Source organism: Dendrobates tinctorius, unplaced genomic scaffold, assembly GCF_039654945.1.
Source record: "Dendrobates tinctorius isolate UK_male_01 unplaced genomic scaffold, ASM3965494v1 ptg000393l, whole genome shotgun sequence".
Taxonomy (NCBI): domain Eukaryota; kingdom Metazoa; phylum Chordata; class Amphibia; order Anura; family Dendrobatidae; genus Dendrobates; species Dendrobates tinctorius.
The window spans coordinates 477674-501435 of record NW_027362059.1 but is presented as its reverse complement, the minus strand read 5'-3'; the positions used below and the strand labels follow the sequence as shown (position 1 = coordinate 501435).

General features: G+C 50.1%; 1 protein-coding gene across 1 annotated transcript in view; it reads left to right on the top strand.

The window, feature by feature from the left end:
- The first annotated feature begins 1089 nt into the window (after positions 1–1089).
- The window catches only part of SLC22A7 (solute carrier family 22 member 7), a 137415-nt gene continuing 114742 nt past the window's right edge, over positions 1090–23762 (top strand). Inside the window, exon 1 of the mRNA XM_073563501.1 lies at positions 1090–1496. Within this exon, the coding sequence (XP_073419602.1) occupies positions 1107–1496 (390 nt within the window). The 5' untranslated portion in view covers positions 1090–1106. The remainder of the gene's footprint in view (positions 1497–23762) is intronic.

Below are 23762 nucleotides of genomic sequence, written 5' to 3'. Positions count from 1 at the left end.
GACTAGGGCAAAAAAGGTCGGAGTTTCGTCCAAAACCCGACCCCAATGCAAGTCAATGGGGAATAAAAGTCGGCATTGAGCGGATGACATTCGCTCAACTCTAGTCAGGAGGCATAAAAGCTGAAGAAGGTAAGACCTTGTAGAAAATGAGGCGTGGTTAGAAGCTTAAAAGGGTACAAGGAGCTTGTGACATGGTATAAGCTGTTATGGGTCACAATCTGAGCAGTTAAATGCTGAGTAACGGGGAGATGAGAAGGGGTATATAGAAAAAAAGGGCTGAAAGTTTGGATTGTTGGTAGAACCTGATGAGCAGGCTGAAGCTAAGGAGCATATGGAAATAGAAGGGGAAAAAGGTGAAGAAGTCATAACGGTTGAAGAAGAGGTAGGAGTTGAAGAATGCTAGGTGGTGGAAAATGGTAGAGAAGTTTCGGCAGAGGTAGGAGATGACAAGGAGGTTACTGTTCAAGAGGAGGAGGAGGCAGGACTGGAAGGGGTTAACTTATGGTGTAAAAGCTAAAGAGAGAGTAGAAGCTGATAGGGAGGTGGAAGAAATGGGTTGAAGTTGTGAAGAGGTCAGAAGTTGAGGATGTAGAAATTGAAGAGAGTTGCTTTCAGAGCCCATAATATCGTACACTTCCAACACTAGGGACATCTTATGTTCTGTATTGGGCGGTTCCCAGGATTTTGAGATCTCCTAATACTTGTTTTCTGCAGTGATTTTCCTTTCTGATTTCAGGGAATTTACTCTTTATTCACCTGACCCTTTTAAGCCTGATAAGAAAGTTATTAGATGCTAGAAGGTGTTTTTACTTTGGATTCATAAGAATCTGATGAGCATTGATGTTGTGACTAGTTGATAAGATTAGTCATGGTGTGGCATGTTCCAGGGACTTCTTAATGAAGAACGTCCATGATGTGTAATTAAATAACAGTCTCATGAGTCTCATCACTGGGAATTGCTGGGGCAATTAGTAACTTTGGATTTAGGCCTCTGAAAACACACCCAGCCATTATCTGGGTCAATTATACAAATCCCATGATTCCATCTTTCCCCATTCATAGTCGTCTGAATGTCGTCCCCACAATCTCTAGAATGCACTTTGAAGATGTCCTCTCAGAAGTTGGAGTTTGAAGATGTCCTCTCAGAAGTTGGAGTTTTTGGAAAGTTCCAAATCTTGTCTCTTTTGATTCTTTGTCTTCCGAGAGTGATCCTTCCCCTTCACTTCTTACTGCACATCTTCATCTCAGCCGTGCCGCCCCATCATTGCACCATCCCTGACCACAGGAACCCAGGAAACCTCAGCCAGGGAGACCTTTTGCTCCTCAACATCCCTCAAGAACATGATGGCTCCTTCAGCTCCTGTCAGATGTTCTCCGAGCCGCAGTCACATGTGAGCAGGTCTGAGGGTGTGATAGTGAATGGATCCTGGCTGCAGAGTTGTGATCAGGGCTGGGAGTATGAGCACTCCACCTTCTCCTCCACCACCGTCACACAGGTAAGGCCTCCAAAAAAATCAGTGCAAAATCTGTTACAGCACGCGTCAAAGTAAGGGACAAGAGTCATAGTTAGAGGTGTCCCATTTCAGTATTTGGGTCTTCGTGCAAGTTCTATGTAATGTGGTCATCAATGGTTCTTATGTTTTGGAAACTGTTATATAGTCAGTAACTATAAGCATCACATTAAGCCAAGGGACAGGAGAGGACGAAGGGAAAGTGAGGGTAAATTATTGATGTTATTATTAGTGGTTGTCATGGAAAGGGCACTGTGACATTATTGTCACCTAACGGGCACTGTCACAGTGTTGTTGTCTGAAGGGCATTGTGATGTGGTTGTCTTGGGAAGGGTACTGTGATACAGTTTTTGTGTGAAGGAAACAGTGAAGTGGTTGTCGTGTGAAGGGCACTGCAATGCAGTTCTCATGAGAAGGGTACTGTGATGCAGTTGTCGTGGGAAGTGCAATGTGACACAGTTGTTGTGGTCAGGGCACTGTGAAGCTCTTGTCTTGTGAAGGGCACTGTGAAGCAGTTGTTGCCTGAAGGCCGCTGTGGTGCGGTTGTTGTGTGAAGGGCACTGTGTTAGGGTTGCGGATCGCACTAAATATAAAATATAAGGAAGTGCGATCGCAACCCGGGGTCCACCGTGCAGAGATGGAAACTGTTGCTCAGTAATGACGGAGTACTAACTAGACACCGGGGGTTAACCGCTGAACCGGTGTGTACAGGAGCGAACTCTGTTACCTCACAGAGCCGCTAGAACAAGTACCAGAGCCTGTTTATCCTCACAGGACTCGGCAAAAGAGCGTTAGTGCTAAGACACAGGACTCTGCCCCAAGGACTCAGAGTCAGAGCTCCTTTAGCGCCACTAGCGCTCAGCATCGCAACCGCGATGCCTGAACAGACCCCTATAGGATGCTGTGCCCCGTTAGAAGTCACAGGGTGCAGTTGAACGTTGCTTATCGCACAGTGCAGCTCTGGCGGATGCCACTAACCAGCCTAAACTCGGGCCTGAAAATCGCATAAGACGCGCATGGCGCCGCACTAATGGATGCTGCAGTACCTGCGGTAGCGTAGTGCCTAAGGTAGAGTGACGCGCTCTGGCGCTAGCTAGCATGTGTGAAGAGCTGGGAGCACTGTGGCGCTAGGCAGTGCCACACAACTCGGCGCTGGCTCCGAACTCTAAACCCTACCGACATGCGTGTCAAAGGGAAGGGGTGTCATAATGAGTCATTCAGCGGTTCACAAGCATCCATCATCACACACATCTCTACCAAATACAGTGTATACTAGAGCATGGCCATGCGGCTCTTTTATAGCAGCGTCCTCCCGGGACCTTCCTAGTGGTCCAATGAGAGCAGCAATAGGACCTGAGCAGGTGACCTCAGACCTCCAATGAGAGGACTTCCCACGGGCATGCTCAGTGGGCCGAAAGAAGGACTTAGTTCCAAGACTGCTCGCTGCTGGCTATTGCAGGTTACTACAGCTGAACCCTGATTGGCAGCAGTAACCAAGCCAACAGCAGTAGACTGAGCAAGACGCTGGGAACGATGTCTTTGCTGAGCAGGCTCCTCTGCGGCCGGAGAGGAATGGGAGACCACAGCAGAATGCAAGGCTCGTGATTCCTCCTGTGCAGAGGCAGGAGCCCGATGCCTAACACACTGTGACTTGTTTGCCGTGTGAAGAGCACTGTGAGGTGGTTGTTCTGGAAAAGCTGCTGTGACGCAGTTGTTGTGGGAAGGGCACTGTGACAGGGTTGTCATGGGAACGACACTGTGATGCTATTGTTTTGTGAAGGGCACTGTGACGTGGTTGTGTTTTTTCTCCATCCTGGGACTCTTCGTTGTATAATGACCCTCATCCTGGGACCAACTCTGGCTGGGTGCTTCGGTTATTTAGGCAATAACTAATTTTCCTGACAGGCCCCTTCTTTTTATAATTACCTCTATCTTGGGTCCCTTCCTGGTATAATGACCCCCATCCTGGGACCCTTCCTTGTGTAATGACCCCCATCCTGGGACCCTTCTCTGTATAATGACCTCCATCCTGGGACCCTTCTTTGTATAATGACCCCCATCCTGGGACTCTTCTTTGTATAATGACCCCCATCCTGGGACCCTTCCTGGTATAATGACCCCCATCCTGGGACCCTTCTTTGTATAATGACCCCCATCCTGGGACCCTTCTTTGTATAATGACCCCCATCCTGGGACCCTTCCTGGTATAATGACCCCCATCCTGGGACCCTTCTTTGTATAGTGTCCTCCCCCATTCTGGGACTCTTCTTTGTATAATGACCCCCATCCGTCGACCCTTCTTGGTAAAATGACCCCCATCCTGGGATCCTTCTTTGTATAACAACCCCCATCCTGGAGCCGTTCCTTGTATAATGACCACCATCCTGGGACCCTTCTTTGTATAATGACCCCCTTCCTGGGACCTTTCTTTGTATAATGACCCCCATCCTGGGACCCTTCTTTGTATAATGACCCCCATCCTGGGACTCTTCTTTGTATAATGACCCCCATCCGTGGACCCTTCTTTGTATAATATCCCCCATCCTGGAGCCGTTCCTTGTATAATGACCACCATACTGGGACCCTTCTTTGTATACTGACCCCATCCTGGGACCCTTCTTTGTATAATGACCCCCATCCTGGAACTCTTCTTTGTATAATGACCTCCATCTTGGGACCCTTCTTTGTATAATGACCCCCATCCTGGGACCCTTATTGGTATAATGACCCTCCTCCTGGGACCTTTCTTCATAAAATGACGCCCATCCTGGGAGCCTTCTTTGTATAATTACCCCATTTATGGGACTCTTCTTTGTATAATGACCCCCATCCTTGGACTTTTTTTTGCATAATGACTCCCATCTTGGGACCCTTCTCTGTATAATGACCCCCATCCTGGGACCCTTCTTTATAATGACCCCCATCCTGGGACTCTTCTTTATATAATGACCCACCTCCTGGGACCCTTATTGGTATAATGACTCTCCTCCTTGGACCCTTCCTCGTAATATGACGCCCATCCTGGGAGCCTTCTTTGTATAATGACCCCCATCCTCGGACCTTTCTTTGTATAATGACCCCCATCCTGAGACCCTTTTGTAGGATGACCCCCATCCTGGGACCCTTGTTTGTATAATGACCCCTATCTTGGGCACCTTCCTAGTATAATGAACCCCATCCTTGGACCACTCTCTGCATAATGACCCCCATTCTGGGCCCCTTCTTGGTATAATGACCCCCATCCTGGGACCCTTCAAGGTAAAATGACCCCCATTCTGGGACCCTTCTTATTATGACACCAATCCTGGGACCCTTCTTTGTATAATGACCTCTTTCTTGGGCCCCTTCCTGGTATAATGACCCCCATCCTGAGACACTTATTTGTATAATGACCCCCCCATCCTGGGACCTTTTTTATATAAGGACCTCTATCTTGGGCCCTGTCAGGGATTCAGGGGGGAAAGTTTACCCCCTGCAGTTGTCAGGAATTTATATATTTTATACGTTGTCGAATGATATATAAATCCTCACAACTTATGTTTCCTCTTTCAGTTCCGGTTCGGAACTTGCAGCTCTCTGATGTCCCCCTTACCCTCAGGTCAGTCAGGGAATTGCACCTAGGTTGGGTAGTCGCCGGAAAGGCTGCCTGGTTCCGTCCTGGTTATTGGGCGCTCTGCAGTGAGGGCGGTATGTTTATCAACAGTCCCAGGCCAGGAATACTCACATAAACCTCCGTCACTGCCAGGGTTTCCTGATACCACCAGGGACGCTTCACTGCCACCAGTTCCTTGTTTGATACTACCTTATATCGGGTCAGGAACCAACCCAATAGGCTGCTTAATTTGGCACAGAGGACGTGTCGGTTCAATCATAGAACCAAAAGAACCAACTAGTAAATTTATAAGTTTACTCCAGAAAATATAGGCAGTGTTTACAAAAATACAAAAGATATTACAAAAAGTCGTAGTTACTCACCAGTTAACGGTATTTTCGGAGTCCATGACAGCACCACCTGAGAGAGGGGATCCGCCCTCCAGGAACAGGAAATCCTACAGATACATAAGGGCAGCACCTCTCCCACGCATCAGTTGGTTTACAGAGCACAAAAGGACCACAATGGTTAATAGCATAATTTATATACAATACTCTACACGACTATTAATTACCCGTGTACATACAGTTGTGGCCAAAAGTATTGACACCCCTGCAATTCTGTCAGATAATACTCAGTTTCTTCCTGAAAATGATTGCAAACACAAATTCTTTGTTATTATTATCTTCATTTAATTTGTCTTAAATGAAAAAACACAAAAAGAATTGTCCTAAAGCCAAATTGGATATATTTCCACACCAAACATAAAAAGAGGGTGGACAAAAGTATTGGCACTGTTCGAAAAATCATGTGATGCTTCTCTAATTTGTGTAATTAACAGCACCTGTAACTTACCTGTGGCACCTAACAGGTGTTGGCAATAACTAAATCACACTTGCAGCCAGTTGACATGGATTAAAGTTGACTCCACCTCTGTCCTGTGTCCTTGTGTGCACCACATTGAGCATGGAGAAAAGAAAGAAGACCAAAGAACTGTCTGAGGACTTGAGAAACCAAATTGTGACGAAGCATGAGCAATCTCAAGGCTACAAGTCCATCTCCAAAGACCAGAATGTTCCTGTGTCTACCGTGTGCAGTGTCATCAAGAAGTGTAAAGCCCATGGCACTGTGGCTAACCTCCCTAGATGTGGACGGAAAAGAGAAATTGACAAGAGATTTCAACGCAAGATTGTGCGGATGTTGGATAAAGAACCTCGACTAACATCCAAACAAGTTCAAGCTGCCCTGCAGTCCGAGGGTACAACAGTGTCAACCCGTACTATCTGTCGGAGTCTGAATGAAAAGGGACTGTATGGTAGGAGACCCAGGAAGACCCCACTTCTTACCCCAAGACATAAAAAAGCCAGGATGGAGTTTGCCAAAACTTACCTGAAAAAGGCTAAAACGTTTTGGAAGAATGTTCTCTGGTCAGATGAGACAAAAGCAGAGCTTTTTGGGCAAAGGCATCAACATAGAGTTTACAGGAGAAAAAAAGAGGCATTCAAAGAAAAGAACATGGTCCCTACAGTCAAACATGGCGGAGGTTCCCTGATGTTTGGGGTTGCTTTGCTGCCTCTGGCACTGGACTGCTTGACCGTGTGCATGGCATTATGAAGTCTGAAGACTACCAACAAATTTTGCAGCATAATGTAGGGCCCAGTGTGAGAAAGCTGGGTCTCCCTCAGAGGTCATGGGTCTTCCAGCAGGACAATGACCCAAAACACACTTCAAAAAGCACTAGAAAATGGTTTGAGAGAAAGCACTGGAGACTTCTAAGGTGGCCAGCAATGAGTCCAGACCTGAATCCCATAGAACACCTGTGGAGAGATCTAAAAATGGCAGTTTGGAGAAGGCACCCTTCTAATATCAGGGACCTGGAGCAGTTTGCCAAAGAAGAATTGTCTAAAATTCCAGCAGAGCATTGTAAGAAACTCATTGATGGTTACCGGAAGCGGTAGGTCGCAGTTATTTTGGCTAAAGGTTGTGCAACCAAGTATTAGGCTGAGGGTGCCAATACTTTTATCTGGCCCATTTTTGGAGTTTTGTGTGAAATGATCAATGTTTTGCTTTTTGCTTCATTCTCTTTTGTGTTTTTTCATTTAAGATAAATTAAATGAAGATAATAATACCAAAGAATTTGTGATTGCAATCATTTTCAGGAAGAAACTGAGTATTATCTGACAGAATTGCAGGGGTGTCAATACTTTTGGCCACAACTGTATAAGAGGAAGAAGTGCACACCCAAATTAAACTAAAGGGAGGGAATACACGGGTGCTGTCATGGACTCCAAAAAATACCGTTAACCGGTGAGTAACTACGACTTTATTTGGTCGTCCATGACAGCACCACCTGAGAGAATTACAGAGAGTAATAATTACTTTAGGGAGGGACAACAGCCTGCAGAACCCTGACACCAAAGGAGAGGTCTGAGGAAGCACCCAGGTCTAGTCTATAATGGTTGTAGAAGGTGCTCGGAGAGGACCAAGTAGCTGCCTTACATATCTGGTCGATCGAGACCTCCGATCTCTCTGCCCAAGAGGTTGCCATGGCCCTGTTGGAATGCGCCCTCAGCTTGCCATGGGCCGGTTTGCCTTTTGAGGTGTATGCTAAAGAAATGGCCTCCCTAATCCATCTCGCTAGCGAACTTTTTGAAGCCCTAAGGCCCTTTCTAGTGCCCTGATAGGAAATAAATAAGCCATTATCTTTTTTCCAGGGGTCGGTAACCGCCAGGTACTCTAGGAGACATCTCCTAACGTCTAGCGTGTGTAATTTCCTTTCCTTATCGTTCGTGGGATTAGGGAGGAAGGATGGAAGAACTATCTCCTGAGTTCTATGGAAACTGGAGGCTACATTAGGCAGGTACGCTGGATCAGGTGTAAGAATTACCCTGTCATCCCTGAATTGTATGTAAGGAGGAAGTCTAGATAGCGCCTGGATGTCACTCACTCTACGGGCAGATGTCAATGCTACCAGGAGAGCCACTTTAAGGGACAGGTTTTTCGTGGAAGCTGATGATATAGGTTCAAACGGGGCCTCTGTCAGGGCCGTAAGAACTAGGTTTAGATCCCATGGTGTAAATTTATTTTTCACTAACGGTCTGGACCTGCCTGTTGCTTTAATAAACCTATTGATCCAATGGTTACTGGCGATGTTGCAGTTGAACAGTGCCCCTAGAGCCGACACCTGTACCTTAAGGGTGCTGGTGGAGAGTCCCATGTCCAGACCTTTTTGCAAGAACTCTAAGATCTGTGCTATGGGAGTGGACTGTCCAGCTACTACCCCTGAGCTCTGAAGGAATCTCTTCCAGATCCTCACATAGATTTTGGTTGTAACCGGCTTTCTGCTTTTAAGCAGGGTGTTAATTAGGGCCGGGGAAAAACTTTTCTTTTTTAGCAGAGCCCGCTCAAAATCCACGCCGTCAGATGTAGGCCAGCTACCTGAGGATGGTAAACTGGGCCCTGGGACAGGAAGTCTGGAATGTTTGGTAGGACCCAAGGGTCGGATACCGACATGGTCCTGAGGCATGATAACCATGCCCTCCTGGGCCAAAATGGCGCGATCACTATAATCCTCGCTTTGTCCTTCCTGACTTTCCTTATCACCAGGGGTAGTAGAGCCAGGGGAGGGAAGGCGTATGGTAGGCTGAAGTCCCATTTGATTAGAAGAGCATCTACTGCCAGAGGGTTCTCCCTGGGATTCAGAGAGCAGAACTGAGGCACCTTCCTGTTCTCTCTGGTGGCGAAGAGGTCCACTTCTGGCTGCCCCCATTTTTGTACTATCTGGTTGAAGATGGACGCTTTTAAGGACCATTCCCTGTTGTGAACTCATTTTCTGCTCCACCAGTTGAGAGTTCTCCTTCCGTTCTCCCTCTGGTGGTGACAGGAGGTAGTGAGGTTGGTTTAATTGGTAGTGATCTGTCAAATGATGATGAGGATAACGATTGGATCTCTGGAGTATCAGACTGGATATAAGACAGCTGACGCCCTATCCTGGTGCTGGTGATTCAGTCTGCTTCTCTGGTCTTGGACTTCAGCTCTGTTCCAGTCTTCTCAAGCTAAGTTTTTTGCTAATGTTCACACTTGCTTTGTTGGTCTATTCAGTTTTTTGTGTGGTCAGCCAGCCCCGGCAAGGGCTGTGCTGAATTTCCACTCTTATTTATCTGTATTTGCCAATTTGCCTTTTTTGTCCCTTATTAGATTGGCCTCTTTTTGCTCTGTCTCAGAATATTTCAGAGTGCTGATATAGAGGGAGAAGTCTAGTGACTTCAGGGTTAATTTTGCTATCAGAAGTGTTGGACATTATTTTTGTAGGGTTTTTGGCAGATTGCAGACAGTGTCTTTCCTTTCCTGTCCTTTCTAGTTAGTTTGGCCCCATCGTTTGCTCAGCCTATTTTCCTGCCTGTGTTTGTGTTTTCATCTTGTTTCATCGTCAATACATGTGTGGGGGCTGTCTTTCCTTTGGGGTCTGCTCTTTGGCAGTTAGTTTTCCCTTTTTCTTGCTTTAGGCTTATGTAGTCCTCCGGTTGTGACGAGGCGTCTAGATTCATTGTAGGTACGCTCCACGACTGCTGCTAGTTGTGTGGTTAGGATCAGGGATCTCCAATCTGCATAGTTACCAACCTCTCTGGTTTTCTGAGACTTAGCTTGTGTTGTTTTTTCTCCTCGGTGACCCATTCATAACAATTCCCCTTGCTTTAGAAGGTTGCGGCTTAAGAAATCTGCTGTGGTGCTTTCCCTTCCTTTTATGTGCAGAGATGTTAAAGATATGGAGATGTTGCTCTGCCCACTGGAACAGCCATTCTGCTACCTCCATCAGGAGCCTGGAACGAGTCCCACCTTGGTGGTTGATGTAAGCCACGGTGACCTCATTGTCAGAGAATATTCGAACATGGCGACCCTATAGATACACAAGAAGGTTTTTAACTGCCTGGTCTACGGTTGTTAGCTCTTTCAGGTTGGATGACATTCCCAACTGATGGCCCTCCCACAGGTCCTGGATCAAGATTTCCCCCATGTGGGCTCCCCAACCCGTAGGGCTTGCGTCTGTGGTGACTACTCGGGTTATGTTATATTCCCAGGGTACCTCTCTGGCTAGATTGTTCTCTGGCCTTCTAGATAACCGCCCAGGATCTTTTGATGGCGTAAAACCTCGCTCTCTAGCCCCCTTGTGTGGAACTGGGCCCACCGGACCGCGGGGATGCAGGATGAGAGAGAACCCAGGAGGAACATTGCCTTCCTGAGATACACGGTAGGGTTATTGGAGGTGTTCAAGACCTGCTGACGTAGGCAAACTAATTTTTCGGGTGGAAGACGACATTCCTGATTCTGCGAATCTAGGATTAAGCCTAAGAACTGCTGGACCATCATGGGCTGTAGACGGGACGTCTTAATGTTTAATAGCCACCCTAACCGTTCCAAAGCCGACTTTGCTCTTTGCAATTGATCCAGACAATGGACTGCTGTTTTGCCTACAATAAGGAAGTCATCCAGGTAGGAAATTACTAGGATGTCTGCCTCCCGTAGATGGGCCATAACTTCCGCTATAACCTTAGTGAACACCCGGGGGACGACTGCTATACCAAAGGGAAGGGCGACATATTGAAAATGCTGTAACGACCCCTCCAAATGAACTGCCACTCTAAGGAAACGCTGATGAGACGCATAGATGGGTATATGGTAATAAGCGTCTTTTAAATCCAACACCACCATTAAGCAATTTTCGAACAGCAATTTTATTGTGGAACTGATTGTTTCCATTTTGAAAGGTCGAATGACCAGGTATCTGTTGAGTGCTTTCAGATTAATTATGGTCCTGTAGGAATTATTTGGTTTACGGACCAAAATTAGGGGGGAGTAGAAGCCTTCGCCCTTCTCCGCCTCTGGTACCTTTATCAATACCCCCTTCTGACATAGGTCAACAACTTCGGTTTCTAGGGCAGTCTGTTCCGCCAAGGAAGACCTGAGCGGGGTGACCCTAAAACTGTTCTGGGGGACACAGGCAAATTCGAGCTTTAGGCCTGAGCCTACCATCCCCAGGATCCAGTTACTGTTCGAGATCCACGACCAGGCTTGGAAGAAGGCCGATAGTCTACCTCCCACAGGGGCCTCTAGTCATTGGGGAGGTTTCTTGGTCTCACGGGATGCTTCTTGGCATCCCCCTCCAAACATAAAACCGGTACCTTTCCTCTTCTTATCTTCCCATCTGCCCCGGTCCCTGGATGACCTCCTCCGAAAAAATCTCTTCCTAGCAAAGGGACGTCTATAGGAAGGGGTGGGCAGGGAAGGGGATTTCTTTTTATCGTCGCCAGCCTTCTCCAGGAGTTCATCTAGGACTGGTCCGAATAGATATTCCCCCTCACATGGGATGGAGCACAGCCGGGATCTGGCCTGGATATCCCCGGGCCAGCATTTTAGCCATATAGCCCGTCGGGCTGCATTTGATAGCCCTCCGGCCTTGGCCTCCATTCTTGCGGAATCTGCCGAGGCGTCGGCTAAAAAGGCTGCCGCATCCTGGATGGTGGGTAGGGTTTTCAAGATAGATTCCCTCGAGGCTCTATCCTCTAACTGCGTTTCTAGCTGGTCCAACCAGACCATCATAGACCTGGCCGTGCAGATAGCTGCGACCGCCGGTCTCAGGGCGCCAGCCGACATCTCCCATGTGCCTTTCAAGTAGGAGTCTGCCTTTTTATCCAGTGGATCCTTTAACGAGACCATGTCATCAAAGGGGATAGCAGATTTTTTGGACGCCTTAGCCACTGCTGCATCCAATTTTGGGGCTTTATCCCATTTATTCACCACAGGGTCCTCAAAGGGATATCGCCGTTTAAAGGCTGGTGGTAGGGAGCCTTTTCTTTCAGGTTTCCTCCATTCTCTATTAATCAAATTTTGGACCTTGTCATTTAACGGGAACGACTTATGTTTCCTGGGGTCTAAACCCCCGAACATTAGGTCCATTCAGGTTTGGTGTCTGTTACCCCCATGGTAGCCCTGACTGTCTTGACTAGTTTGTCCACTTGTTCCAGACCTAGGCAGAAACGACTGTCGTCTTCCTCTGAAGAGGACGCAGGCGCAGAGGTGGAGGGCTCTGAGGAGTCTTCATTCCCTCTAGGGTCAGCTGAAGAGCCTGACCCTGAAAAACTCGCCCTCTTTCTCTTCCTATACGACTCCCCCTGGGGTACGGATTTTAGGGCTTTCACCTCTGTCCTGATTATTTCCCTTGTAGCGAAGTCAGGGGTTTCTTCCGCCACCTACAGGAGGGGGACAGAGTAAGGAAGTATGCCTGTAATTTTTTTTTTTTTTTTTACCGTCTGCCGTATGCATGACTGGCACAGCCTCTTAGGGTAGGCGTCCGGCAAGGGGAATTTGCAAAGGGCGCATTCCCTGTTTTTTGCCTTGTCAGTGCATTTCTTTCCCTATAGGAGGAAAACATAAGGGGAACACTGCGTCAGGGCACATTCACGAAGATCTCTTACCCTGAGCAGAAGGCGTAGGTACCGGATCATGGGGGGGGGGGTGAGCTGGATCCTTCGGCCTGGAGGAACTTCTATGGCCGGATTGTCCAGTTCGTTTCTTCTTTTGCTGGGAGCTGGTTTGGGACCTCTCTGAGGTACATTCCTGCTCTTTGTCCAGCTGGGGCACGGGAGCTTCCTGCTCGTCCATCCTGCATCTGAGCTGAAGCCGCTCATCAGTGCCTCTGTGCCCTTTTTCCCCTCGGTAATCCGGGTTCACAGGTGACGTGGCCAAGGGCTGATTTTTGACCCCCTCCCCCATTTTCCCTGATGTCCCTCCGTCTGCGTGCCGCCCCCCCCACCGCTCTGCCGGCGCCCGCGCCGCCACGCTTGGCGACCCACGGGGAGAGAGAAAACCGCCGGCACCTGACTTCCGGTCTGGTGCTGCTGGCCCCGCCCCCGCTGCGTCACTTCCGGTCCGGGCACGTGCGAGGACGCGCAGGCCGCCAGCGTCACCGGTCCCGCCCCCCTGCGCGTCACTTCCGGTACGGGCGCGCGCGAGGACGCGCGGGCAACTGGCCCCGCCCCCCGCCGCGCCACTTTCGGTCCGGACGTGCGCTAGGACGCGCAGACCACCAGTGCTACCGGCCCCACCCCCTGCCGCATCCTTTCCGGTACGGCGCACGCGAGGATGTGCAGGCCACCAGCGCCATGGCGGCGCCCAACACACAGCGCCCCCCCAGACGCCACCGAGGCGCAGCTGCACGCCCCCAACCGCGATTCAGGCTGAGGGGGACCGCACTGGCCAGAACAAGGACCGGGATCAGGGGTGGAGAGGCCATACTTACCTGCCGGCGCCGGCCCAGGAGACGGGCATCCACCAGACCCCGCTCCCACCTGCCCCGCACACTGATGTGGAACCCTGCGCGGGCCACCGTGGCGCTTCCAGGGGACTCCGCACTGCCCGAGGTAGGAGACCCCCCCGCTACCTGAGTCGGACAGCCGGCCTGGGGATTTCTCATCCATGATGGCATGATCTGTAGGGAATCCTGTCCTCCAGGAACAGGAAACCAACTGATGCGTGGGAGAGGTGCCGCCCTTATGTATCTGTAGGATTTCCTGTTCCTGGAGGGCGGATCCCCTCTCAGGTGGTGCTGTCATGGACGACCGAATAAAGAAGACAAAATACAGTATATACCAACAGTTATAAATAAAAGGGATTAAGATAAGAAGCTTACTCTATCTCAGTCACATATATGACATGTTGATAAAGGGGAGGAGAACCTTCCCAAGGGAAATGGTATATCAGCACAGCTTCATGTTAGCTGGTTCTCCGGGCAAATTACACCCTCCTAATCGTGCTTTATGCTTTTCACCTGCTGACCTCACTTGGGGCTGAGTCAGAAAAGGTACGCCCTTTTTGAAGAGTTATTAAAAACCTTCTACGTGCCATATCTCTGGCTGTGGGGCTCATAGTGATGGCAGGGGGATTATATTTTCTCTTTTGAAATTATCTTTCATAAGACCAAACATGACGTCTCTGTGTGGTACGGGATGGCAGAAACCCTTTCCTCGGTTTTTAATGACTCTAGAAGTCGTCAAATGCTGTCAGGCGTAGCTTTAATTATACCGATCCTGAAAATATATGTTTCCTGTCTGTGTCACGGTTCCACCCCTCAGAGTGTCTGGGATAAAGTTACTGACAGCTCGGCCGTCCAATCCGGTACAGGGGCATGCTGAAGCTGTTAGTACTTTGATGGACAGCATGGCCATCCAATCTGGGACAAGGGAGTGTTGAGCTGTCAGTGTGTTGATTGACAGCTTAACTAGGCAATCTGTGACTGGGAGGCGTCGACTGTCAGGCGTTCACTATCCCATGTAATTGCAGTGCCTACTTAACTAAGCAGCTTCTCCAAGACCACTGCAAGACGTACATTCATCTTGTGAGCTTTGTGCGCTGTGCTCTCCTGTGCCTTGTGTTCTGTTTGCTTGATCTGTTGCCTGACTTTGGACTTCGTTCTCACCATCCGCTTGTTTAACCCCTTCGGTTCTGATCCGTTAACCTCCCGGTACTCTGACCTCAGAACCTTACCTGACTACGCTTTTGGCTCTCCCTTCTGTTTATGACGTACCCTCCTGGCTTCTGACCTTGGACTCTTTGACCACTCTGACTCACGGCTTGGCAATGAGAAGTGACTAGCGTCTCATTACGTCTGGCAGCTACGCTTTTCTTTTTCACCAGTATGGATCCTGTTCACACGCCTTGTGACCAGGTGGCGAATTTGATGCAGATGACTCAGGATCTGGCGAATGATTTCCAGAGTTTGGAGTCATCGCAATATCAGTTGAAGGGTCAGATAAATAACTTGATGAAGACCTCCCATAGCCCTCCACTGCCGGCAGTGGCTGTGGCGTCAGTATCCTCTGATGTACAATTGGTCTCTCCTGAACCTGTTATATCCCTCCCTGATACATTTTCGTGAGAGAAACACTAGTTTAGGGTATTCAGGGAGAGCTGTAAGTTATTTTTTACTCTGTGACCCCGGTCGTCAGGGGAGGAGTTCCAGCGTGTGGGAAAAATCATGTCCCGACTGCGAAGGGGTCCTCAGATCTCCGCATTTTCTTTATCCCCACAAGCCCCAGAACAGTTTTCCGTTGATGCCTTTTTTGACAGTTATATCTGATATATGACAAACCCGACAGAATCCAGGTCGCGGAGGCTAAGATCATGAACCTGGCACGGGGGGTTCGCACAGCTAAGGACTACTGTACTGAGTTGCGGCAGTGGTCCACAGAAGTTCTAAAGAACGATGCTGCTCTCAGGTGCCAGTTCCAAAGAGGCCTTTCCGAGACAATCAAGGATGCTCTGGTCCTCCATGACGCCCCTTGTTCTCTGATGGAGGCCATGACTCAGGCCATACGAATGGAGCGCAGAATCCGTGAGTGACATGGTGAACAGCAGGCTGTTTGTACTACTCTCCCAGAGGAGGTCCATTTACCCGAGGTTAGAGTTGCCAGTCTTTAGGGCCTGTCACACTAAGCGATATTGCTAGCGATATCACTATGTCTGATACTTACCTCCGACCGCACCCCCGCTGGTTATCGCTGATCGCGCGAGAACGTTCTGGACCGTTTCTCGTCATCAGCTTCCTGCTGGGCTTCCTGTGGCGCCGACGAGCGACACGTGGATGCGGGCGGGAGGACGTCAGGATCGCCTCGTCTGACAGGTAAGTAGCGACCCCGAACCCTGCTATGTCGCTGGTGAGATCTGCCTGTGTGGCAGCTCACTAGCGACCACTTAGCGATGCACCAGTGATCCTGACCACGTCCTATCACTGGTCGGGATCGCTGGTGCATCGCTAAGTGTGACAGTACCTTTTGAGTTGCATGTGACGACTCCTGGAGTGAACCCTCTGGGTCGTGATACCAACCCACCCAGGGCGAGCTGACTTAGTGAGGATCACCCCCTTTACAGAGAATGTCAGGGGCAGACCCAGGGGGGTAAAGTACAACGACTGCTGGAAACAAGTGGCCGGCTCACAGAAGACGCGAGAGAACGTGTCTAGCAAAGTGCAGGAGGGGACACGCAAGACACTAGAGTGTGCAAAGCGTGGACACAGGGGTATACAGGGTTCAGGACAGTACAAGGCACGTACACGGGGGCACGCTGGGTACTGGATAGTGCAAGGCGTGTGTACGGGAGAACGCTGGGTACGGAATAGTGCAAGGCATGTGTACGTGGCTGGGCAGAGTGCGTGCTGGGAAGCACGCCTGGGTGGAATGGCAAAGCAGAGGGTGTGCTAAGAAGCACGACAGAGCACAGTGCAGGAGCAGAGCATGTGCTGAGAAGCACGGCAGAGCACACGGCCCAGAAGGATTCCAGCATGGCTGGCAACTGCTGGTGTGTAGATAGCAAGGCGCTTACCTCCACATCCTCTATGGACCCACTGGCCTTAGCTTGGGCCAACATGTACAAAAGGGGGTCTTCCTCCCCGTCCTCGGGCAGGTTTCAGACCAATAGGAAGCAGGCTCCATGTTCTTGATGAGCCTTCATCATATTAACGTGGAAGGCCTTGAGCCTACCCCTAGCGTGCTCAAGAGTGACCACATAGGTGAGTGGGTTGAGCTGTATGATGTACGGGCCTTCCAAGGCCACCTGAAGCTTATACTTTGGTACGAGGACCAGGATCCAGGTCACAATCTCTGGAGTGGACCCTCTTGCCGTAATTCCAACCCACCCAGAGCAAGCTGACCTAGTTAGACCACCCCCTATACAGGGAGCGTCAGGGGCAGACCCAGAGGGGTAAAATACCATGCTGCTTGTACCAGGAGGCCGGCTCACAGGAGACGGAGGAGACTATGAAAAACCAGGAGGGCGAACAAGAGACACCGAGGAACGGAGGCTGAGGAGACGGAACTGGATCCAAGACCACCAGAGCCCAGGAAAGAGCAGGCACTGTAAGAAATTAAGGCAGAGCTGGAATCAGGACAGAGTCAAGGACGCTCAAGAAGGCACACGAGAAACAGGGATTGGCAGAGCGCGAACTGGGAGGCACATGGGGATCAGTAGTGAGCAGAGCACACACTGGGAAGCACACTGGGATCAGGAGTGAGCAGAGAACGCACTGAGAAACACACAGGGATTGGGAGTGAGCAGAGCGTGCACTGGGGTGAGCAGAGCACACACAGAGAAGCACACGAGGATCGGGTGTTAGCAGAGCGCGCACTGGAAAGCATACATGCATCAGTAGTGAGCAGAGCGCGGACTGGGAAGCGCACTGGAATGAGGAGTGAGCAGAGTGCGCACTGGGAAGTGCGCTGGGACCTGAATAACAGCAGAGCACCCATACTGGAACCTAGACTGGCCCCAGGACAGATACTAACGAAATAATCAGACGCTTCCTCTAGCAGGAAGCAGCCTGATATAACTGGTGCTGACTCCACGCCGGGAGGATGCTTCCAGGTCAGGATGAATTAACCGTAAAGGAAGCGCTCGGCCGTGGCCTAAGCTGCCTAGTGCGCGTGCACGGAGGACGGGTTCCCCGACGCGGCCAAAAAGTAGGAAGCAGAGGAGAGACGCCAGGAGGGACCCAGTCAGCGGCACGCCGGGTAGTGAGGTAAATATCCCGGGACCAGGGGGCTGGCGCCGTAATAACCCACACCTTCTGACCCACCTGGTAGGTCCATTCCCGTGTTTTTGGTCAGCCTGGGCAGGCACCACATTGTCATGTACCAACTGCGTCAAGGTCTGCATCTGGTCACGGAAGTGCATGACATACTCCACGATGGACACTTCAGTGGGGTTTGGCTCTCCTTGCCTGGATTCCCTTACCATCCTAAGGGGTCCCCGGACTCGCCTGCTGTTCAGGAGCTCGAAGGGGGAAAACCCCGTCAGGACCTGCGGAACTTCTCGGTAAGCAAATAGCAGGTGTGGGAGGAGTAGCAGTCACATCCCTGGGTCTCAACCAGCATTTTTAGCATGTTTGAGGGTACCGTTGAAGTGCTCACACAAACCATTGGTTTGGGGATAGTACGCGCTCGATACCAGATGCTTCCACCTGCATTTTCTTACAGAGAGCCTATATTAGGCGAGACATGAATTGAGTCCCCTGGTTGGTATGTAGTAATCGCAGGTACGCAGGATGCAGTGACGAGACGGGAGCCGGAATGAACTGAGAACGTAGCTTTTATATATATACAGCTATGGGAGCTATCTTGAGTAACCAGCAAGCTGACAACAGTTATCCTCATAGGAATTAGCACAACAATACACAGGTAACACGACTATGACTACCCGGTCGGAACCGGCAACTAGGAGGCCACGGTGTGGTGATCGATGTCTGTTCGGTGTCTCAACCGCTGGGCCCAGCTGACGAGGAGTTGACATATATTTCTGGCCCAGGTGGGCTGAGGGCACAACAGGCCCCTGAAGAATTCCTCTGCGTTGCGCCTCCCGGCAGAGACGGAATGGCGGTAGACGGGGCCTGGAGCAAGGCGGCCGCGGGCTGGAGCCAGACTAGGGCCGGGGAGTGATGGCCGCGGGCGGCAGCGGGTAGGCCGCAACCGTGGATGGTAGCTGGGCAGTGGTGGCCGCGGGTGGCAGCGGGCAGGTCGCAACCGTGGGCTGGAGCGGGGCAGTGGCGGCAGCGGGCAGGCCGCACGCTGGAGCTGGGCAGTGGCGGCTGCGGATGGCAGCGGGCAGGCCGCAACCGCGGGCTGGAGCTGGGCAGTGGCGGCCGCGGGCAGGCCGCAACCGGGGCGGAAGTGACGGGAGCGCGGTCGCTTGGTCGGCGCTCCTCTGTGGGGCTGCTCGGTGCTGTCTCCTCTCTGACCGGGGTAAGTCTCACCCCAGTCTTTCCGGTCGTCGCTCACTCCCTCTGGCGCCACCTGGGGTTCCTGCTCCTTCTTCCTCACTCTGTCAAATGCCCCCTGCTGGCGGTCTCAGCTCCTTTTATACTTGCTCCTCTCCCACACCTTCTGGAACTGTCTGTCGTCCATCCTCTAATCATGTCCCCCGGAAACAGTCCCCCTTGGAACCTTGGTGACAGTCCCCTTGTTCCGGCCCGGTTACACAGTGGGGGCACTCCCTCCTGCAGGTAAGCATCTCCCTGGGAAATCCTACTCATGAAAAGATGGCCAACTTGGCATCCACCACCTTATCCGCCCTAATTGAGGACAGAGCCACTGGCTCCGGGTACCGGGTAGCATAGCCTACCACAGTAAGGATGTAACGCTTTCCAGAGCTGCTGGGTATGGCCAGTGGTTCCACAATATGCACAGCAATCCTCTGGAAAGGCTCATTTATCACTGGCAAAGAGATCAGGGGAGCCTTGGGAGCAGGCCCTGACTTCACCACTCTTTGACACGTGATTCAGGAGCGGCAGTAGTTGATTACATCTGTGCACAATTTGGGCCAATAGAATTGTTGAGACAGCCCGGCCTTTGTTTTGCTGATTTCCAAGAGTCCAGCAAGTGGAATCTCATGGGCAATCCGTAACAGCTCACCACTAAATTGGTTCGGGACGACCAGCTGTCTTTCCCTCAACCACTCCCTTTGGTATTTACTGGGAACTGTCTCCCGATACAACCTCCCTTGTTCCCAGAACACTCTCTCATTATCAGTCTCTGAGGTGGGCTTCTCGGCAGGGTTTAACAAGATCTCCAGGCAAATATCATGAGTGCACAGCAGTCTGGGACTCCTGGCTAGAGGCAGCCAGAAGTAACATTAAATTCCCTTCCACGCGGGGACCCTCTGGGACCTGCTCTGGGTCCACATTTGGTTCTGTCATCCCTCTGACTGAGGAGGTTCCAGAAGACAGGGCGTTACCAATGTAGGTAGGGTAACCGACCGAGGGGGTGGTCCGCTTCTTGCCACAAACAGACACGAGACGGAGACAGAATTTGTGTCCAACAGGTCCGTTTTTATTGGCCGTCCTCCTGACACCCGTAGCAATACACCGCAGCAACTTCACAGTTCTCCGTACACAGGCCCGGGTACCTGCACCTTTCTTCTGTCACAGTGGCGTGCCTCGCGGCTCTTCCGCTGTGGCTGCCCTAGGCCTATCTACCGCCAGCGTTTCACCAGTCCGAGTACGTCGTCTGTTTGGTACCCCCCGGGGCCTTGTCTGTCCTGCGGCTCTTCTTGTCGGGGCCACCCCCCTGACCGTCTATTCTCCTCTGTCCCTTCTAGAAGCTCTCCTCTGTTGTCCGTCTTCTCTTTCTGCCTCCTCTTCTCTTGAGCTCCTCTCCCTGGACTGGAACCCTCTGGAACCCACTCCTGTCCTATTTATCCCCCTCCTCGGGAATTTCCCTCCTGGGTTCCTATCTCCCCGCCTCCCCATGACTAAGCGGTTTCTAAAGCTCTAAGCTGCTGTCAAGTCCTGAACTACACTCCCCCTTGCCATCTTGTGGTCAAATCTAGGTACTGCACTCCTTTTCCATCTTCCCCAGCCGTTTCCCTTCTGTCATTACAAACATCCGTCTACAGTGCACAAACCGTCCCTTCTCCCTTCAGTCAAGCCCGTCCGTCAAGTCACCTTCCCCACACCCGCATTCTAGGCACACTGACTGCGGGTGACAGCGGCTATGTAGGCCGTCTCTCCAGGGATTACCACAGTCCCATCAGCCTGTTCGGCCATGGGTACTACCTCCCTATACTCCCCCCATTACCTCAGGAGCAGTGCTATATATGGGGCAGTTACCTTCAGCCAGGACTCCTTCCTGTGTGGCACTGGTCTACAAATATCTAAAGGGCTGTCACATTGTAGAAGGATCAACTTTATTCTCATTTGCACAAGGAAAGACTAGAAGCAATGGGATGAAGCTGAATGGGAGGAGACACAGATTAGATATTAGAAAAAACTTTTTGACAGTTAGAGTGATCAATGAGTGGAACAGGCTGCCACGAGAGGTGGTGAGTTCTCCTTCAATGGAAGTCTTCAAACAGAGGCTGGACAGACATCTGACTGGGATGATTTAGCGAATCCTGCTTTGAGCAGGGGGTTGGACCAGATGGCCCAGGAGGTCCCTTCCAACTCTACGATTCTATGATTCTATGATTCTATGGTCAGGGGCACGGTGTCACCTTCTTCCTGGTTCCCGTACCTCTCCCCATTTGCCTTAGCACTGGCGCATGCACCTGTTAGGGGTTCCTAAGCCAGGTCACCCAACAGCGTTAGGTGGCTGAGTACTCCTGTACTTTCAGACACATCATTATCAGGTAAAGCATGCACATTTACATCATTAGCATCAACATTAGGGCTCATACTCACTTGGACTGGAGCATGCGGCGGCATAGAAATACGTGTAGCCGCACGCTCCGGTCCGAGTGCCAGAGGCAGTGCCAGGTTTTCATGAGAGAGACACGCACGAGAATGGTGTGTCAGCGCAGCCTCATGTTAGCTGGTTCTCCGGGCAAATGACACCCTCCTAATCGAGCGTCCCGGATTTATGCTTTTCACCTGCTGACCTCACTTGGGGCTGAGTCAGAAAATGTACGCCTCTTTTTAAAGAGTTATTAAATATATTCTACATGCCATATCTCGGGTTGTGGGGCTATACCAGCATATGTTCGCCGACAGCACTTCAATAGGGAGACACACGTTCTGGTCCAATGACCCAATCGGAGCATATACCATCAAATAGAAAAGAAGAACAGCATCCCTTCCAGGTGATTAGAAGTTTTCAAAAACTTTATTCTGGTTTGGTCCCTGTCAGACTCCTGTGACCGCGATCGCTGTGCCCTGGTACACACCTCTGTCTTCCTGATTGCTGTATACTCGGTGCTGAGTAAGTGTGACAGTGCTTCCTCCACTAGATCCAGTGATCACGGTGTGTTGGGAGGCAGCAGGAGCTGCTGGAGTAAGAGGCGGCATTTACCCTGTAATCGGGGCTAATACACTGGCCCCAGTTGCAGGGAAGATACAATAAATACAATGTATCAATAAAATGCCCCCGTCCACCACTGCCCTTCTCTGCAATAAAAAAATGTTTCTTAAAAACCTTATGGAAAGTGTGAAATAAACAAGAAGAGGCATTGCTGGTCTGAGACGCAGGTTTCTGTCCCACTCCTGTAAAAACATAAAGATGTTCAAGACGCACAAATAATTTCTATGAGAAAGGGAAGAAAACATAAAATGATTTTTTGCAGTCCTTGTGGAACATAGACAATTCGTGCATCAGTTTCTTTATATTTCCCCTGATATGATTAGAAGAATGAAAAAGGAACCTAAATATGAGGAAAATGTATTCCCATGTATAGCAAATGCAGAAGCGATGCCGGGTCAGGAAGGAAAACGGCCCATTACTGACCTGTGTAGCAATACTGATGTGATCAGATCTTTTGCTCTCATTTCTTTCTGTTTTCTGGCATAAAATGTTTAAAAAAAGAAAAATATTGTTGTTTTATTTGTACTTTTAATTTTTATTGGATTTTTTTTATTTTTTAATGCAACTATTTTAATACACTTACCCTAAGCCTAGCCCTAACCCTTTCTATAAGTCTAAAACTTATCCCTAAGCCTATCCCGAATCCCGCCTACTGCACTCTGATGCAAATCCCGCCTGCTGCACTCTGAAGCAAATCCCGCCTGCTGCACTCTGAAGCAAATCCCGCCTGCTGCACTCTGAAGTAAATCCTACCTGCTGTACTCTGAAGCAAATCCTGCCTGCTGCACTCTGAAGCAAATCCTGCCTGCTGCACTCTGACACCAACTCTTTCTCTGACACCAACTCTGTCTGCTGCATTCTGATACAAGCTCTGCCTGCTGCTTCATCCAGTCTGTTCTTCGGGTCCAGCTGCTGTGCGGCCGTTGGTCTGCCCTGGAGTGACACCTGGCATTCATCGAGAGCCAAGTCTAACCTCACCATCAGAGGCTCTAGTGAACAGTCAGGTGTTTGGTTAGTCACAACCCTCCAGGATCTCTGCGGTCCGTGGCACAGTGGTTCCACAAACATAAATCTAAATCTTATCCTTGAACCTAGCCCTGACCCTATCTATAAGTCTAAAGCTTATCCCTGAACCTAGCCCTAACCCTATCTATAAGTCTAAAGCTTATCCCTGAACCTAGCCCTGACCCTATCTATAAGTCTAAAGCTTATCCCTGAACCTAGCCCTGACCCTATCTATAAGTCTAAAGCTTATCTCTGAACCTAGCCCTAACCCTATCTATAAGTCTAAAGCTTATCCCTGAACCTAGCCCTAACCCTATCTATAAGACTAAAGCTTATCCCTGAACCTAGCCCTAACCCTATCTATAAGTCTAAAGCTTATCTCTGAACCTAGCCCTATCCCTATCTATAAGTCTAAAGCTTATCCCTGAACCTAGCCCTAACCCTATCTATAAGTCTAAAGCTTATCCCTGAACCTAGCCCTAACCCTATCTATTAGTCTAAAGCTTATCCCTGAACCTAGCCCTATCCCTATCTATAAGTCTAAAGCTTATCCCTGAACATAGCCCTAACCCTATCTATAAGTCTAAAGCTTATCCCTGAACCTAGCCCTATCCCTATCTATAAGACTAAAGCTTATCCCTGAACCTAGCCCTGACCCTATCTATAAGTCTAAAGCTTATCCCTGAACCTAGCCCTGACCCTACAGTATCTATAAGTCTAAAGCTTATCTCTGAACCTAGCCCTATCCCTATCTATAAGTCTAAAGCTTATCCCTGAACCTAGCCCTAACCCTATCTATAAGTCTAAAGCTTATCCCTG